The sequence below is a fragment of the Euprymna scolopes genome, chromosome 7 (assembly GCF_053919585.1).
Source record: "Euprymna scolopes isolate OS-2025 chromosome 7, ASM5391958v1, whole genome shotgun sequence".
Lineage (NCBI taxonomy): Eukaryota > Metazoa > Mollusca > Cephalopoda > Sepiida > Sepiolidae > Euprymna > Euprymna scolopes.
Genome location: NC_136488.1, coordinates 137,012,701 through 137,027,292, shown reverse-complemented (window position 1 = coordinate 137,027,292; position 14,592 = coordinate 137,012,701). Strand labels below are relative to the sequence as shown.

Sequence of the window (14,592 nt, the reverse complement as noted above, 5' to 3'; positions counted from 1 at the left end):
CAATTAGTCATAAAATTTTAGAATCTTTGTATTTTGATAACAAATAAGTTGTTTTCATATTTTCTAATTTTAAATTGTCCATACAGCAGCATAATATTATGGGATGTTATATTGTCTGCTGTCTGCTCTTGGATAAGACTGCAGTAGCAAAAAATACACGTTTATCATTTTAACATTTTGGTGCTTTACAAATGAAATTGGATTAGGGAACTGCTTGTAACATGATCCATACGGAGCAGAGAATGGATATCTACAGGAAGTCAAAGGTTGACCAGCTTTTAGCCAACTTAGACTTTGATAGGCAAACAGACAAAAGGGTGTGTTCAATAAACACTGCGCTCAACAAACAGGACCTGCAATAGACACTGATTATCATAATAGGGAAGAAAGCTTACAAAAAAAAAAGCTGACATAAACAAACTGTTTATAATCGAGCCTATATATATATATATAATTGTGAGCAAAACAAATTATTTGCATAACCGAATGTGGCTCATCTTGTCTCATATGTTTGCCGAGAACCGCTTTGACTGCCATGGGTGACCATCATCACCGGAAGTGATGAGCAATTTCTTATTTCGATCAGTTCCATCAAACTTCATGTATCAAAAATTAAAAAAAAAAACAAGCATTTTATGCCACTGCTGAGGTAGACAAGATGACGACACATGTAAGAGTTTTACTCAACAAGTAAAATCTGAATTGTTTATTATCAAGACAGACCCAATTTCTAGGAGGTTATGGTACTCATACAGATCAGAACCCATAGTGACAAGATTGTTTTTGAACAGTCGATTACTACGAACAGTAAATAGAGCAAATTTTTTTTTTTAATGTTTAGGGTCACTTACCTCTTCCTCCACCCTGTATTAGGAATGAATTTAATAATTTTTTTGTCAAATCAGCAAATGAATCAATTTTATTCATTTTTGCTAACCATAAGCCTAATCAAAATGAATTTAACCAGTTTTTACTACGGTTAAATTCATGTTTGTTTTACATTTGTAATGTCATCTGCAGTTTTTATAATTCTTTCCACGATATTGAAACTGTAGACTGCTTCAACAATTTACAGCCTGTTCCGTGAATTGCAATCAGAAATATTCTTGTCAATATGAGTTCTGTTCTGCAGAAACGTTGAGTTTTATTTTGATTATTCAAAATAACCTACTCCCCCCTCTCATAATGTGATTGTAGAACACTTTTTTTCTCTTTTTTTTTTTAAATAAACAAAGATAAAAAAAAAAAAATGCATTCTTTTTCATTAATGTAAAATATTTTAGTAAAATTTCGTTATTGTACAAAATTCAGTTTTAATAAAAAAAACTTTTTTAGTTAATTAAAAATTATTTTTTATTTTCAGTTTCCATTCATTGCATGTGAATCTGCATTATGTTTATGGCTTCAATGAAATTTATTTTGAAATATCACATTACAATTTCGATTTGCCAATTTCTGACCAGACTTTTATGAGAGTTTTATATTTAATACATCTCCTCCCACCACGACTTTTTGATTTCTTCACTTCTTCTTCTCCCACCACTTTTTGACTCATCTACTCCTCCTTCCACCACCACTGTTTGGCTTTCACTCCTCCTCTCCCCATCAATTTGACTCTCATTTCTGCCCTCACCATTTTTTTAAAAAACTTTCCACTCCTCTTCTTCCCTCTACCACCTTATTTTCACTCCTCCTCTTCCTCTCACCATCACTTTTTGACTCTTTCAGCTCCCCTCACCACATACATTTTGACTCATTCATCTCCCTCCTTCCCCTCACAGCACATTTTGACTCCTTCTGTCTTACTATGCAATTCATGTAACTTTGTTATATCATGTGATAAGATTAGCCAATCACTATGCTCAGATAATCTGAAATGGAAAAATCAGCGGTTTTTTAATTTATTTTATTTTTATTTTTTTCCTAGTTCTGTAAAATTAAAAATAGTTATATTAAAAAAAATAAAAAAACTTGCAATGAACAGAGGTGAACAAAATGTTCTAATTAATATGCAGATAGCAGAATTGCAATAACAACAACAAAAAAGATTCGTTTCAAAATAAAATAACGAAATTTTACCAAACATATTTGGTTCTTTAATCTAACAGTGGCTCATGTCAGTCATTTTTTTTTTGTGTGTGTGTGTTTTTTTTTTTTTTTTTTTTTTATTCATTAATAATAAATTTTAAAATGATAGGTGACACTCCAAAATTTCTAAGTAATTTTGAAGGTTTTGAAAAAGCAAATAGAAAAAAAAATTGATCTTGAATTAAAATTTCGAATGGTAGAATTTTGGGGTGCTCCTAATTTTCTTGAGTCAACATCATATCAACAAACAATATCTTCTTTTTTAAACCTAATTTTAGAAATCACAGCAGAATTCACTTTTTTGAAATCAACTTTTCGTATATATACAGTCACTTTATTCAAAAAGTGTTTCATATAAGTAATATTTAATAACACATACAATAAAATGTATATTAACATCTTGTGAAAAAAAAATCAAACATTACATTGTTTTTAGAATAAATTTGTAGCAATAAATTTGTAATACTTTTTATTTGAACCAAAAAAATAAGCTGCTTGTTTTCTGCCCTATCTTGTTTGAAAAAAAAAAATCGAGATAAAAGACAACAGAATTCAGTAGAATTAAAAAAAATAAGACGGATTCAATTTTATAAAATCTTGCCTATTTTCACTTGGTTTTCGAACACATTTTGGATAAAATTGTTGGCTTTAAAGCGTATTTGTACTCTTGAAATAAAATTTTAATTTACTTTTTAATATCTTAAATTTTATCTCTAATTAAAAATCTATAAATCAATATTATGAATTAAAAATACAAATTAAAACTATAAATTAATATTACAAATTAAAACTATAAATTTTTGACAACGTTTAAAGATAACAAATAAATGAATTAAAAACAATATCTTTTTCTAATTTTTCTTTTTACTTTGAAAAGTTTTTAATTCCGCATTTTTATAATTTTTTAAAATTTTTTTTATAAATCTTGGACATTTTTAAGAATAGCCAACAAAATAAAAAAGAGGGGTAAAAAAATATATATATATAGCAAATAAATGTTGCCAAAGGTAAGATAAGTAACTCTTCTATCTACCTGGATAAGTTTATTCATGTTAACTTAATTTATAGCATTTTTTTATTCAGTTAGAATGAAAAAAAAAAATGTTGATCTCACTCCAGTCATGTTGAGCCTCAGTAACTGCTCAAAAAAAAAAAAGAAAAGAAAAAAAAAAAAATACTGTTAGAACATTACACTTTTAATATGATTGGTGACATTTATTGGATATGTTTCTTAACGACCAATTTGATCCAAAATCTGCTTGAGAAGCATGTAAAATAGGTTTGATATTTCACCGGTTCCTCTTGTAAAATTGAATCCAAAACTGTCCATTCATAGAAAAATATTGTCTACATAGGACAAAAAAACAAAAAAAAAACTATGAATAATAGACATTCAACACCTCATATTTGATTAAAAAAAAAAGAATTATCACATTTTTTTTTGTCTTATATATATATATCGTTTATATAATTAGAAAAAAAAATTGCATTTGCTTATAATACTATATATTATGCATTACGTTGCTTTTTTTTTTTTTTTTTTTTGTATGCTTAAAAAAAAAATGATTGACAATAGTTGAGAGTAATCTAAAATGTCCATTTTCATTGGCTACTGAAATGTAAGGGAGGTAATCACTCCTTTCCCAGGATAACTACTTATATGGGATCCTTCGCTTTATAATGTAGAGCGTTTAGCAAGTGCATATCAAATACCTTCTTTTTTTTTTTAGTCTTTGATTTGATCCGAGCTAGATTTGAAATGCAGTCTCCCAACCCATTATCGACTATTAATAATCATGCCAAATCGGCCATTTTATAATTTTTAAATAAACGGTTAATCTAACTCATGAGCCTGGAAACAAACAAAGAAAATTATATGTGATAAATTAACAGTTTATTCAAGGCCATTACTAAATGCAAACTGTAAAACAAACAAGCAACGTGATGCCTAATATATTATTGGAAATGAAATCCAATGTTTCCAACTACAACATTGTTTACGTTCATATTTAAAATTCCATTCGGTTTCTTTCGAAATGATAAAAAAATAGACTATAACAATTAATAACAACACTAAAGTAAACTCAGTCCAGGAATTTTGGAACTAAAGTTTATAAGGGAGTGGGAGGGAGGAGGGTGTGAAGAGATAGAGGGGACGGGATGGGAGAGCAGAGAAGGTGGCCAAAGAAAGAAAAAAAAACAAACTTTGGCATTTTTTTTTTTTATTTATTTATTTTTTTAAAGTATTAAACTGACAAAAAGATTATCAGTTTATGCTAGATTTTTTTTTTTTTTTAATATATATAATATATACATATATATATATTTTACTTTAACAACTCATTCGGATTTCTTTCTGCAAAGTTGAATTCATTAAACCCTAAACACAATTTTTTGGGTTACTTCTTCACAATCACACGGCCAAAAAACTCCCAGCCCACACCCTTTTTAAAAGTGGTTATTCTTACAATGCTAAACTCTTAGAATCTCACTGCGGTTCAATAACAGATAAGTTTTTATGACAAGGTCACTAAATCACGGTGTAAGTTTATTGTGAGAGAAAAAAAAACATTCTGTGTAAGCATTAACATTTTTTTGTTTGTTTTTGTTATTATATGAGAAATCTTTTTCAGTTAAAATATATTGAGAAATATGCATTTTGCATTGAAAAATACACACCTTTAGTACTTATGTATTTTTGGTACCACGACATAGGGAGGGGAGGGTGTTTTGTAACTATTTTGTGCTTCCACCTAACAATTTAATTTTTAAAAAAAAGAAAGATATTGTGAAACTTGAATTTAACCTGAAAAAAAAACTATTTAAAAATTAGCGCGGTACCAAAAACACATAAGCACCCCCACTTTAAATGTGTAAAGAATAGCAAGTTATCCAAAATGGCCGTCCATTTGAACCCTATTGGATAACTTTACTTAAGGTTTCTCAATACAAAATGTGTACTTTTCAATATATTTAAACTCAAAGATTCCTAACATAATATTTTTAAAAAAAAATTATTTATTTTACGCCTACCTAGAATTTTTTTTTTTTTTTCTCAATAAACTCACGCCAATATTTTAAGTATCTTTGTCATTTTTATGTTGCTGTTTCTAGTACTTTTTTGTTTTAATTTCAAATTTTAATCTTGGCATCATATTATGTGTGTGGTCATCTTGTGTGACTCCCCATGAAACTACATGAAATTTCGACGTGCGTTTGGGTACACATAACATCAAATTTCAGATTCACAAAGCAGCAAAGATAGACACACCTGGAGGAGTAATAAGCGATACTTTAAATTAAACATAGACGACCCGTGACCCATTACACATTGAATGTATTCTTAATCTATACACTAATGTCCAAACAATCAACCAGGCAAGATTATAAGAGTTTTAGCATAAATACATATTACTGATAGGACGATTCCAATATCTTTTCTTGTTTGTGATACAATTACTGATTCTGTTCTAAATTTTTGACTCTGATTCTTTTAAAATATCTAAATATTTAGCAATGAAGTCATTTAAAAAAAATTTTTTTTTTTTTTTGATTACCGCAATATGTGAACATATCGCAAATGTAAAAAATGCATTTATGCGGAGAGTTATTATTTTTAGTTTTAATGGTAGTTTAAAATCAATGAGTATTTCATAAGAAGAGTATTTGCTCTTAGAAAACGTTTTGTATTTGAAATTATATTATAGAAATTTTTCGCTTAGTCTTGTCACTGCTGACTTATTGGGATAAAAACCAAGAAATTAATGACTTTTTTCATCATAACTTGGCCTGATGATGAGGCTATTGCTGAAACATGTCTGCAATTATGTAGCCAAAATGTTTGGATAAATACAAAATATATACTAAATATATAATACAACACAAAAAATTGTTATCCAAACGCAACTTCAAAAAGAAACCTATAATGGACAATGTGATTGCAAAGAAACACCAATTATTATTTTTTTTTTTTATTTTAAATGAAATTTTGTGATATTGTCCTTTGATTTTAACTTTACAAGCTTGTAACAGACAAAGTTTTCGTTTCACTTTATTTCTTGATAGAAAAATATCTAACTTTTCAATACGGTTCGTTGTTATAATCATATTTTTTTTCTGACAGCAATTAAAGCACTATTGAGGAAAAGACACTAAAGGGAGATAACTATGATTTTTCTCTTCAGTTAGATTTCTTTGAAGATTACAAAATAAAAGTTGTCTTTTTTTTTTTTTTTTTTTTATATCAGTTTTATCGGTGCTTATTCAGACTGGCACTTATGGCGGCATTTAAAATTAAAGAAAATGTAGAAATGTTATGATGTACGTACCAGTAACGTTATGAAGATGAAAATATTTTTTAAAATCACATAATTTGATCAGGTAGTTTTATTTTTATTCAAGAAAATTAAATTTTACTATTTCGGTGAGGGTGAAAATAAAGCGCCCATATTGCAATAAATGAATCGGTGCACAAGGGCAGACAACCCTAATGCATGTGGAAACTATCAAAATAATTACTGATTATCTTCTCTTATTATATTGAGAAAGATATGGGCTTGTCTGTCACTTATCAGTAAAAAAAAACGGCAAATTTGTTGTTTTATATATAAAAAAAAACGGCAAATTTGTTTTATATAAAAAAAAACAAAAAAAAACGGCAAATTTGTTGTTTTATAAAAAAAAAACGGCAAATTTGTTGTTTTATATTAAAAAAAAACGGCAAATTTGTCGTTTTATTAAAAAAAAAAAAAAAAAAGCCTACTTGATCAATTTTTTATGATTTTTGGAATATACATTCTTCACTCTGTGACAAATACGTACAAAAAAAGTTTTTCTTCATTTTTGTTTATTGCTAATGAGTGCCAATCTGAATAAGCACCGTTTCATCAAAGATTACTGAAAGTTTTAATTCAATTACAATTTAGTGACTGTTGAAAAACTCATTTTGGGGTTTGCGAACATTTTATTCCCTTAGTAAATTATCATTGTTGTATCCAAAAATTGCAAGTTTTTGACATGCACATCTTAAAATCCTAGATCACCAAAATTAAGCAATGTTGAGCTTGGTCAGTACCAGATGGGTGACCAATTTGGGAACACCAGGCACTGTATGTAGGAGGATGTTGAAACCGCCTTGCAAGAGTTGCAAAAACTAATGTTGTCATGTCCCCTAATGGGGATATGCATGTGACTGGAGACCACTTGTGAATTTCATACTCTCGTGGAACTTCCTCCTTTGAAGGAAGCCAGATAAACACACATAGGGTTAGTGCCGTTTCCATTCCATTCTTTTTCCAATACATCATATTAGTTCTGGCATTTTAAATCATAAAAACAGTGAATTAATACATCCCTTTCCAAAGAGTACGGCATAATCATGTTGGCACACTGGTTCTGATTAGATCACTGAAGCCAAGCAACATTGAGCCTGATCAGTACCATATGGGTGACAAATACCAGGCGCTGTATGTAAGATGACGTCGACACTTCACTGCAAGAGTTGCAAAAAACTAACGTCGTCATTTCCCCTTACGGAAATATACATGCGACTGGGGACCACTTGGGAATTTCATACTCCTATGGAAGTACCTCCTTTGAAGAAAGCCGGTTAAACCCACATAGGGTTAGTTTCCATTCTATTCTTTTTCCAACATGTCATATTAGTGTCTGGCATTTTAAATCATAAAAAGCAGTGAATTAATGAATTAATACATCATTAATGCCTTCATAAATCATTCATGCGTTATCTCATTTATAATAGGAACTAAAATCCTTATGAAAGAGAATTCTGAAAAAATATGGGGCTTGTGAAGAATAAAGGATTACATTACAGGTGAAAACACTTACATGCCATGTCAAAATTAGTATAATATCCATGAAATACAAAAATGACTCGGTAAAAGATATGCTAGATCTAGATTTTACAAAAAAAAAAAATCATTCCCAATAACAGTCCGACCTTTTTCAAGGGAGATAAGTCAGTTTTGTCAAAATTATGATTGCAGTTATCTCTTCTGGATCATGAGAACTGTTCCACGTAAAAACATACGATAAAACTACATAAATCGATAAATTTTGTTTTTACTTGTAATTATTTTTCTACTGGATCATTTTCCGTGATGTTTTTAATTAATATTAATTTCGGAATGGCATGTATGTATGCAATAATGTGTTTATTTCAAAATCCTTTATTCTGCACAACCACCAAAAATATTTAAACTTGTAAAATAATTTCATACAACTGCATTCACAGGTACACCCAGAATCCTTAGACGTGCACTTTGTTGGAGCCTCTAAATAGTAGGTGATTGACATTCAGAAGAATGCTTCATCCCTCTGCTAATAAATTTGTCAATATATTGTGAAGTTAAATATGGTACATACTGTATTACAAATGATAAACCAAGTTCCAGTTTGTTATTAAATTTTTTCCATAATTTAGAAATAAACAAAGCTTCCTTAATGCGAATGTTTCCAATATTCCTTTCTATGGCTAAGTTGACAAAGATGATTTCCTAAAAATATATTATGAAACACCATCACACACATTAGATCAGTGTTGAAGCTTTGACTTTCAAGGAAGATTTATTCTTGTAGAAAAATATATATAAATTTATTTTATATATATTTTCATTTCTTGCAATGTGATAGCCGTCTAATACTTCCCTAAATACATATCACAATGCTTCAAGCAAACTACAGCTCCTTGGTGTATTAGTATCTTAATACATCATTAATGCCTTAATAAATTATATTAATGTATTATCAAGTTTATAATAGGAGCTAAAAATCCTATGCAAAAGATTTCTTAAAAGTATTTAAAAAGAATTCCTGGAAAACTAAACTGAAACAATGCTACACAACTGTTCTCATGGGAACCGCCAGAATTCTTCAAAGAGTATATTGTTGGAACCTCTAAATGATAATAAAAAACGAAATACGTATGGTTCATAATATTTTGATTATTTGGTTTACTGTTCTTATCTCGAGTGCAGATTCCTCAGTTCGACAAGGTTATTTATTTATTTATTTTTCCGAATCCTTGCTGGATTTATTTTTCTAACGTCTTTAATATTAACCAAAACGTTGTGCAAATAAAGATGTTAAAACAATAAAAAAAACAATAGTACTTATGCAGAGAACTTATTGCAAACCTATTTCTTAACATGTGGAGGAGAGGGTGTTTTTCTAACTAGTCTGTACTTTCACCAAACAATTTAATAAACAATGCAAAACAAGTGATTTGTGCCACAAGCATTGAAGGGCAACTATAACACCCAAGATGAGAACGAAGCGTGGAATACATATGTATTTAAAATTTTTTAATCAATATGTATTTTAAAATCCTTAAGTCAGAATTTTAAATGCCTTAATACATCATTGTTGCATCCAAAAACTTGTTTTACGTCTTGATATGCATCTTTTAAAAAAAAAAAAAAAAATCATAAAATTGGCACTTTTAATTTATTGTCGATTTTGCTATTTATCATCTAGTTTTTAATAGACTTTTAAACAGTAAAATTGAACACTATCAATAAAATATTATTACAACCATTGTTGAAAGTTTGCTCGCAAACAACAAATTTTTTTCAACAGTTGCTAAATTGTAATTTTACCAATTTCTTTTTTTTTTTTTTGTTTCTTTTGTTTTAATTAAGAAATTTTAAAATTTCATAAAATAAATAGTTGGTTATTAAATAAAGGTGCTTGTGAAGAATGGTGAACTTTGAAACATACTCATTTCAAATAAAAATACTATTACATAGTTACATGTCATATCAAAATTAGTATAAGTTACAAAAAAATGATTGAGTAGATCTATTTTTCGGAAAAAATCGTAAAGACTAATGGTCAGAGATTTTTCATTTTTTTCCATGGCTAATTTCAAGGAAAGCAAGGGAAATAAGTCAGTTTTTCATAAATAAGATTTTAAGAACTTTCAAGCTTTAATACTTTACAGATTATAATAAAACTTAATAAATTTTATTTTTACTTTTTTACTTTTTCATTTTTTTTTTTTTTTTTTTTTGTAAGTTTGGGAATTTATACTAATTTCAACATGACATGTAACTACACAATAATGTTTTCACCTGAAATGCATTGGCTTCAAAATCCACCATTTTGTACAAGCTTCGAATACTGTTGTATTAATTTAAAAAATAAAGGATCAAAGTATGTTGGAGTTTCCTCCCTTTGATAGTTAGAGTTGCAAAGACTTACTTGACCACAAGTGAAATTTATACAAGATTTAAAAGTAAGGTTAAGTCATAATTATTGTTTATTGTGGAGAGTTGAATCAAAATAAAACTTTGGCGCTTCTATATTATAACAAAGAAAAAAAAAAATTGAATTTCATGTAAAATAAATCGTAGCTACGTAATTGCCATGTCGCAAATAGTAACACATCTAAAAATTACAGAAAAACGATAAGATAGAAAAATAATTATTAATGCAAAACTGTTTTCAATAAAGTTTATATGGGGAATAAATTTTGTCTGATACTTTAAATTACGTTCATCACGTGACATAAGCAACAGTACTTTATCATCTCGCCTGTCAATTTACCTCCATTTTAGTAAGCGTAATATAGCGATTTCACTTTTCACAAATTTCCTTTTTCATTATTAATTATTTTTCTATGATATCGTTTTTTGTAATGTTTGGATATGTTACTATGAGATGTGGCAATTATTTAGGTACAATTTGTTTTACTTAAAATTCAATTTTTTTGTTTGTTTGTATAATATAGAAGCGTTAAAACGTTTTTATAAACGAGCACAACTTGTATCAAGTATTTACCTAAACAATAATTATTGCTGAATCAACACTGTATGTTTACTTTTCATTCAAAAAAAAAAAAAAAAAAAGTTTAACTGAAATTGATAACTTGTGCTTTCTGATTCTTCTGTTTAATTCTCAATTTTTTTTTTTTTTTTTTTTTTGTGATTTTCCACTGACATTTTTTAACAAATGAACTAGAATCCCATAAAACTTCTACTTAGAATCGTCTTCAAGGTATTCAAACTTTTTAACTAAAGTGAAGGAAATTGTCAAAGACAGTTCAAATCGATGGCAAATAAAATTCACACAAGTTTAGTGGGAGCACATACTAATATTAATCAAGTTTCTTTAGGAGCTCAAATCAACTATAATACTTGATTTTTGTTCTAAAGTCAAGCCAGGAATTATTTTCTAATAAACAGTTTAAAACCTTCAAAATTAGTTTCAATTTTCAAAATGTCGGCCATTTTTAAGAAACCCATTAATTATAGATTTTTAAAATGGCTGACCCATGCTTGTTACCTAGCGTGACTTTATAATTTGGAATTAAGTGTTTAGACTTTAAACTGCTAAGTTAAAAAAGTAATTTCTGGGTCAAATATATAGGCAAAGAGGATTATAAAGTGGACCTTGAGTTTACTTCTCAGTAACTCTTGATGCCCCTTCTTATCTCCTTTAGTTCTCACATTCCATGAGTGCTTAAACCACATAGAAACCTGTTCATATTCTTATGTGACTATCATATAAGTGTTATTTATCGAGAACATGAAATAAAATTGTGCTGTTTTATTTAACAAAAAAAATTAAGATTTTTTGCTTGATTATTTAATGAAAAAAATAAAGTTTTGCTGTTTTTGATTATTTAATGAAAAAAAAAAAAAAATGTTTGAAAAGCTTGTTTGATGACATAATTCTTTTCTAGTTATTTAATCCTAAATTTTGATACAAAAAAAAAATCTTGTTCCAAAGTTCTTAATTTTCTGAAATATTTAATAGATTGTATTTTCTGTACAAATGTTGGCAATATTTCATTTTCTCACCCTTTTCATGGAAAATTTTATAATTAAAATTTATAACGTGCAGGAACAATTTTTTTTTATTTTTATTTTTTTATTGAAAATAAATGAAAATATTTCAATGATTACTGAAAATTATCAAATATTTGAATAAAAAAAAAATATGATTTTTTTAAAATTTATTTTTAGTGTGCAATAATTTATGTCAGTTTGAAACTAAGCTTAAAACATTTTTTAGGACTGTTTGCTACAAAAAAAAAAAAAATTTCACTGGATGGTGGCGCATGGCTACGAATTCAGGATTGGAGTGTGTGAGCAATAAAATTCAAGATCACCCAAATATTTTTTAGCTCAATTTTTTTTTTTTTTTTTTTTTTTTTTTGGTAGGCATATATTTCGGAAATGGTCTATAATTTAAGTTTATAATACCTTCAAATATTTATTTGTGCTGTAAATGAATGATTGGTAGGCATATATTTTGTAAAGAAATAGGTTTTAAATGAGAGATTCGGTTTAATTCATAGATTAGAGTGGATCTGGGAGTAAAATGGCAACTAAGTGGTACCTTCATACTTCCCTGGACTGGATGCACAAGGATTTGAACTCCAAAATTTAAATACAATGACTAGTAAGAAAGAGATTAAATATGAAATCAAATTAAACTTTATATATAATATATGTATAATACTTTGAACATATTTAAAGGCAAATATGGTAAGTAAATAAATAAGTAAATAGATTTTTGAGTGAGACAGGAAATATATATTTTTTTAAATTGTGAAAATTTGAAGATTAAAAAAGTATTTTTTTGGTTGGGTGGAGAGAGGGAAATAATTAAATTAGTTGGATGATATCACATGATATATATATATATATAACGTTTGTTTTTTTTTGTTGTTTTTTTTTTTTCTAATGAAAAAGTTTTATTAGAAAATTACCAGTGCTTTCTGACATAACAATCCTCAGTAAAAAAAAAAAAAAAGATTCTAACGAAGATTTGATACTGCATAAAAAATTAATTACATATTTTAGTGAAAATAAACAAGTAGTTTGACTTTTTTTTTTTAAATCTCTGAATATTAGTCAAGCCATCAATTTAAACCTGAAACTCAATCCAATTTAATCAAGTTATATCCTTAGCAGTTTCTGGTTAAAAATGGAGGCCCGACTCATTAAAGATGCATTCCATTTGTAAGGTAAGAAAATTTGAATATATAAAATAATCTTGACAGATTTTCAAAGTCAGACCCAAATAGCATTTAAGTTGACAAATCAAACTTTGCTTCTAACTAGTCAATTTTTATTAGTTATAGTTGTATCATGTTATAATAAGGTATTTCGTTAGAATTTATTTTAATAATTATTTAGTCCAGCTCAAACGATTGTTAATCTTGCTAATATGAAACATTTTTCAAAAAAAAAATCTAAAAATAAAAATTAACAAGGGAGATAACTCACTTTAAATTGAAAAATGGAATAGAATAAGAGTTTTCTACCTTAAGTTTAAAAAATATGCAAAAAAATAAAAAGGTAAATAACTAAAATTACTTCACTGCATCCTGGGCAATGCCGGGTAGGAATAGCTAGCTAAAAATAATTTTTAAAAAAACCCTCAAGAAAACACTTATAATCACTTAGAATTGTTATATCATGTAACATTGGTAATTTTTTAGTAGTTGATCATAGCATCGAATATACTAACAGCAGAAATGGAATGGGAGAAATAAATATATGGGTATACATATATAAATATATACATGGACAAATGTTTTATTTTCTGCAGTTATTTGAGAGAAGCTATGTAACAAGTAAAAGAAGAAAAATTCTTTGAATTTTTCTTCTTTTCTTTTCCCCCTCAAGAGAGTGGAAGGAATGGTATTTTTTTCTTTCTTTTCATTTGATAAACTCTAAATTATAAATAACTTTTTTTTTTTTTTTTTTTTTTTTGGTAAACTTTAAAAAAAAAAAAAAAAAAAAAAAAAAAAAAAAAAAAACTTTCGCTTTTGTTTTGTTCTTCTAGGAATATTCTTTAAGTTTGAGTTTCCGCAGATATTTTCTTGTATCAAGGTGTATGGTATTCGTCTCGTTCCGGATCTTCCACAGATTTTATGAGCTTTTCTTTGACATCGGCTGATATCTCAATACCGTGATCCAAGTCATGGCACAACGACTTGAGCTGAAGAAAAAAGAAAAAAAAAACATTTTCAATAGAATGAATATTTTTAGCAGTCATAAATATAAAGAACAGCTCCTGTAAAATGATTTGGTCGCATAAGGACCAACCTGACTCTAGAGTGATTTGAACTCCAGAGTGATTGAACTGGAATATTGAACATTTGAGAATTACAAACAGCAGCCAGTCTTCTCTCTTATCCTGATCAAGATTATTTTCGGCATTTTTTGGGGGGTGCTTCTACACTATCAGAACAAAATTTTGTTGTTGATAACTGGAGTTTTAACATAAAAACAATGTTTTCTACTGACTTATTTTTGTCAATTCTGATAAATTACAATGTTAGCTTCCAAATTATGCAGTCGAAATTACCTGAATATTTTATAATTATATGAATTATCTTATATATATGAATTATAAAAATATGAATATATGAATTATCTTATATATATGAATTATAAAAATATGAATATATGAATTATCTTATATATATGAATTATAAAAATATGAATTATAAAAATATGAATATATGAA

At 27.7% G+C, this 14,592-nt stretch overlaps 1 protein-coding gene across 1 annotated transcript in view; it reads right to left on the bottom strand.

The window, feature by feature from the left end:
* Positions 1–13,852: 13,852 nt before the first annotated feature.
* LOC145279988 (cAMP-responsive element-binding protein-like 2) overlaps positions 13,853–14,592 on the bottom strand; it is a 403,664-nt gene continuing 402,924 nt past the window's right edge. The window contains exon 3 of the mRNA XM_080131590.1: positions 13,853–14,061. Within this exon, the coding sequence (XP_079987716.1) occupies positions 13,948–14,061 (114 nt within the window). The 3' untranslated portion in view covers positions 13,853–13,947. The remainder of the gene's footprint in view (positions 14,062–14,592) is intronic.